The sequence below is a fragment of the Anomaloglossus baeobatrachus genome, chromosome 6, assembly GCF_048569485.1.
Source record: "Anomaloglossus baeobatrachus isolate aAnoBae1 chromosome 6, aAnoBae1.hap1, whole genome shotgun sequence".
NCBI lineage: Eukaryota > Metazoa > Chordata > Amphibia > Anura > Aromobatidae > Anomaloglossus > Anomaloglossus baeobatrachus.
This window is the reverse complement of record NC_134358.1, coordinates 165,737,827-165,742,826: the sequence shown is the minus strand read 5'-3', so window position 1 is coordinate 165,742,826 and position 5,000 is coordinate 165,737,827. Positions and strand designations below refer to the sequence as shown.

Genomic DNA, 5,000 nt, shown 5'->3' with positions numbered 1-5,000 from the left:
CCCGTCTGTTTTCTGTGTGTGTGTGGCCCGTCTGTTTTCTGTGTGTGTGTGGCCCGTCTGTTTTCTGTGTGTGTGTGGCCCGTCTGTTTTCTGTGTGCGTGGCCCGTCTGTTTTCTGTGTGTGTGTGTGGCCCGTCTGTTTTCTGGGTGGGTGTCTCCCATCTCTGAGTCACCTACTCCCTGATCATATGTTGAAATGGTTAGATAAATCCAATCTTTTGCAAAACCCATCTCACAAAAAAAAAATCTTTAATTTTCTTTTCTCGCAGAAACCAAACAGGGTTAAAAGCCCAATTTTCACCCCATCCAGTGGACGTCATGAGCATGGTCTATTAAACCTTTACCATGCAATGGAAGGCATCAATCACTTGCATATTATGGTAGTAAAGGAATATGAAATGCAACTGTACAGAAAGTACTGGTCCAACCACATCATGCTTGTGCTTCCTAGCATGTTTAACAATGCTGGAGCCGGTAAGTAAATCCAGTGTTGAATCTTTAATTGGTACTTTCGTCTTCTGTTTTGTTTGATTTTTTTCAATATAAAATTTTGTTAAAATGTAGGAGCTTCCAGATTCCTTATTAAAGAATTGTCTTACCATAACCTGGAGTTGGAAAGAAATCGTATGGAAGAACAGGGGGTGAAACGTCAGTGTCTGTGGCCACTCATTATAGTAATGGACGACTCGTGTGTTTTGTGGAACTATCATAGCAAATTGCCAGAGCAGTCAAGGTTAGCAGCTATATGTGTGTGAGTAAAACCAGAAGACCACAGTTTGCTCACAATGCTGATCATTATCTACTTCATATAATGTACTTTGGGGACATTTATATACATAACTTTTGTACCATCAAAAGCCATATCAAATATTATAGAATGTTCAATAGCAAAATTACTTATTTTTAAATTGTTAAATTGAATTGAAACTTATTCATACAATCGCTTTTTTTTATGCTGCAATTTCTTTTTTTTAATTTTTTTTTTTTATACTTCCTGGTGTTTTGCTTTGACAAAACTGTGATGGTCGTGTACTGACTACATGTTTTGTTTGTATTTTTTTTTGTTTTTTTTTACTTACGGATTTTGCACATCTAATGCAATTCTATGGGGAAAATCATAGTTAAAACTCATTGTACCTGCAAGGGAAATTGACATGATGTAGACTTCTTCGCACGTGCGCGCACACATCAGGTCAAGTTCTATTGCATAAAAACAAAAACCGCAGTGGACGTAAGATTTCTGTAAAGGCGATCTACTATGCTTGAACTGTAAGACACCTTTTTTTGAGCATCCAAAAGACAAAGCGCTAAAATCTCAAGGGATAGCTTAGGTTAAGTTCTCGCTATATTTGATGGGGGATAACTTATTGAACACTGTAGTCTGACCACAATACTAGGCTCTCCGACACTCCCACTGTAAATTAAATGCAGATGAGGTGCCTGCCTGTCCTCCACTCCATTCAGGCCTGAATTTGGATCGCTCAGAATTCCAATAGTTGACCTGCCAGCAGTCATAGTTATCACCTATCCTATGGTCCTATGGATCCAGCAGCATAACTAGTCTGGTGAGCCCCAGTGCAAAATTTTGCCCTAGGAACCACCAGCATATTCTTCCGATGTATCACCATTGTAGTGCATTGTAGATCCTATAAAGAAATGCGTACTCCCTCCCCCCCTCCCCCCAATGTAATGATATCCCCTATCCTGTAATAATAGGCCCATCCTGGACTCTTCCAGATATAATATTCCTCGACTCCTTCCTGTAATAATGTCCCTATCTTGGGCCCCTTTTAGTACTAATTTCCCCCATCCTGTGCCTCTTCTTGGTAAAATGTCCCCCATGTAAAGAAAACAAGCAAAAAGCTATTGCTGCCTTCCTCTGCTCCCACAATGCACGGTGTATTCTTCTATAGCCTATGCAGAAGCCAACGAATGACTTGTGTGCAAGCAACTGGCAGCACATGATGTCACTGCCATGCACCACCAGTGATTAGCATGCTGACGTCAGCTAGAGGCCTATGATCGGCGGTGGCATATATTGCAGTACAGGAACTTGGCAGGTCTCTGTGCCTCAATAGATTTTCAGCTGAATGTCATCAGGTGCACATCTAACTGAAATATCCACTGCCGGTGGCGGGCCCACCCTACAGTATGGGCCAGTCGCGATTGTACCCTCAATGACTTTGATGGTTACACCCCGACATGCATCCTTGTTGCATGGTGAAAACTTACAGTAACATGCCACTTGGAAGGAGGTGGTTCCCTATTGCAAATGTTTCAGATGTTGTCAAATTGCACACGGTCTGTATGATGTTTTTAATCTATTCTCCTATGTAAATTGTGTTTGCAGCCAGACAATAGAGACCAATTATGGTACAAGGAATGTCTCCCTAAAATATGTTATCCAACACATAGAAGCTACACCAAAAATAACCAGCTATGCAATGCTTGGAATTCAGAAATGGAACAGCAATATAAATTCCACCTTCCCTAAACGTCCATTCTCCAGGTGCCATATTCATGACTTCATACTGCTCAATGTAGAGCTTACCCAGAATGTGCAATATGATCTCAACAGGTTAGTACCAGGACTTAATATTTTGCTGCAAATTTAAAGGGTGATTTTATTTTTCACTGTTGGGCTATGTGCGCACTAGAAATGTGAAGTTTCTCAAGAAAATTTCTCGAGAAACTTCTGGGAGTGAAAGATTTCTGGATCTCTGGAAAAAATCCGCACCAAATCCGCATGCCGATTTGCCGCGGATTAGCCGCGATTTTGCCGCTATTTTCCCGCGGGTGGTTCCCTGCGGATTTTGCAGGCTGTACTGCCGAAATCCGCAGGATACCTGCGGAAATAATGGACATGCTCATTTCTTTTTCGCTCTATTGGGAGACCCAGACAATTGGGTGTATAGGCTATGCCTCCGGAGGCAGCACAAAGTATTACACTCAAAAGTGTTAAGCCCCTCCCCTTCTGCCTATACACCCCCCGTGCTCCCACGGGCTCCTCAGTTTTTTGCTTTGTGCGAAGGAGGCAGACATGCAAGCACAGCTCCACAGATTAGTCAGCAGCAGCTGCTGACTAGGTCGGATGGAAGAAAAGTGGGCCCATATAGGGCCCCCAGCATGCTCCCTTCTCACCCCACTTTTGTCGGCGGTGTTGTTAAGGTTGAGGTATCCATTGCGGGTACGGAGGCTGGAGCCCACATGCTGTTTTCCTTCCCCATCCCCCTTAGGGCTCTGGGTGAAGTGGGATCTTCTCGGTCTCCAGGCACTGAGACCGGGCTTCATCCACAACTCCTGTGGAGCCTGATGGATAGGAGCCGATACCGTTCAGGGACATGGCCCTGCATCTTAAAGGTACTCTGTATCCCTATGGGGACCGCGCACGGCATCACCTCAGCTTTGCTGGGTGTGCTAGTGCACCGGGGACCGCGGCGCTGACCGGGTCTATATGTGCCATTACACACTCAGCGTCGCTGAGTGTGTTTATATGTAAGGGCTACCGCACTGACCGCCGTTGCCACGGGACACTGCGGCGCGGCTGGGACTTGTAGTTCGCCGGGGACTTTCACGCGACTGCGCTTTTACGGCGGCCGCGTTTATTACTACAGTCCCCGGCTTCATTGCGGCCTAGTTTCCCTTTTTTTCTCCCGCCCTCAGCCCTGACAGGCAGGGGGAAGGGCGGGACGCTGCACGGAGCGAGCAGCAAGGAGGGCTGGAGTATGATTTACATGCTCCACTCCCCTCACTGTGCACAGTATGAGCGCCCGTTTCGCGCTCTTTCTAGGCCACGCCCACAGCTTCCTCAGCTCGTCAGGACGCCGCAGCCATTCCTGTCAGCTCCACCGACGCTGCAGAGAGGGACATATTCATGGGAGACCCAGACACGGTCTCTGGTGGCCTCACAACCGCTTAGGCGGCTGGTAAGCAGCACATGTGGTGCTAGCCCCATGGTGCTGTATTGTATTGGTACATTATTTGTGTACTGTATATAATTTACACTGTATGAGCACAGTTCTTTCTGGCTATATACCCTATTGTGTTACTCAGGGAAAACTATAGCATGGCGCCCACAAAAGGCAGGGGTGCCAAAACACAGGCTTATTATGTTGCCTGCGCCACATGTAAGACCCAGCTACCGGCAGGTTCCACTGACCCTCATTGTGTACAGTGTTCGACCCCTGTGACACTTCCTCAGCCGGATCCTCTGCTAAGAGGGGCCCAGGGGGAGCCACCTGTTGACAATGTCCAGGTGACGGGGACTGAGTTTGCAGCCTTTAAGGATCAACTCTCTGAGACTATGGCTAAGATACTAGAAGCCTTGCAGTCCAGACCGGTATCTCAGCAAAGGGACTCTGTTGAATCATTGTTCCCTGACCCCCCTCAGTTGGACCAACAATGTCCTCACGGGGTATCTCATACATCCCAGACGGAGGGTTCGGACTTAGAACCTAGCCCCAGATCGTCTAAGCGGGCCCGCTTAGAATTTCCCTCGACATCATATTGTTTAGGGTCTCAGCGGGGGGATTCTCTGGTTGATGATGCGGAGACAGCTGATCAGGATTCTGATCCTGGGAGCGCTCTCAATCTTAATTCTCCAGACGGGGACGCCATAGTGAATGATCTTATTGCATCCATTCATCAGTTGCTGGATATTCTTCCCTCAGCCCCTCCGGCGGAGGAGTCAGATTCTCAGCAGGAGAAATTTCGCTTCAGGTTCCCCAAGCGTACACAGAGTATGTTTCTAGACCACTCTGATTTCAGAGAGGCAATCCAGAATCACCATGCTTGTCCGGATAAGCGTTTCTCTAAGCGCCTTAAGGATACACGTTATCCTTTTCCCCCGGAAGTGGTTAAAGGTTGGATTCAATGTCCCAAAGTGGATCCTCCAATCTCCAGACTGGCGGCTAGATCCATACTTGCAGTGGAAGATGGGGCCTCGCTTAAAGATGCCACTGACAGGCAGATGGAGCTCTGGATGAAATCCATCTATGAAGC

The 5,000-nt window shown here is 46.8% G+C and overlaps 1 protein-coding gene across 5 annotated transcripts in view; it reads left to right on the top strand.

The window, feature by feature from the left end:
• GREB1L (GREB1 like retinoic acid receptor coactivator) overlaps positions 1–5,000 on the top strand; it is a 191,311-nt gene that overhangs the window by 174,953 nt on the left and 11,358 nt on the right. For 3 of the 5 annotated variants that reach the window (XM_075314467.1, XM_075314466.1, XM_075314468.1), the window contains 3 exons: positions 269–473; positions 564–750; positions 2,350–2,577. In XM_075314467.1, the coding sequence (XP_075170582.1) occupies positions 269–473; positions 564–750; positions 2,350–2,577 (620 nt within the window). The remainder of the gene's footprint in view (positions 1–268; positions 474–563; positions 751–2,349; positions 2,578–5,000) is intronic. The other 2 variants (XM_075314470.1, XM_075314469.1) reach the window with 1 other exon arrangement.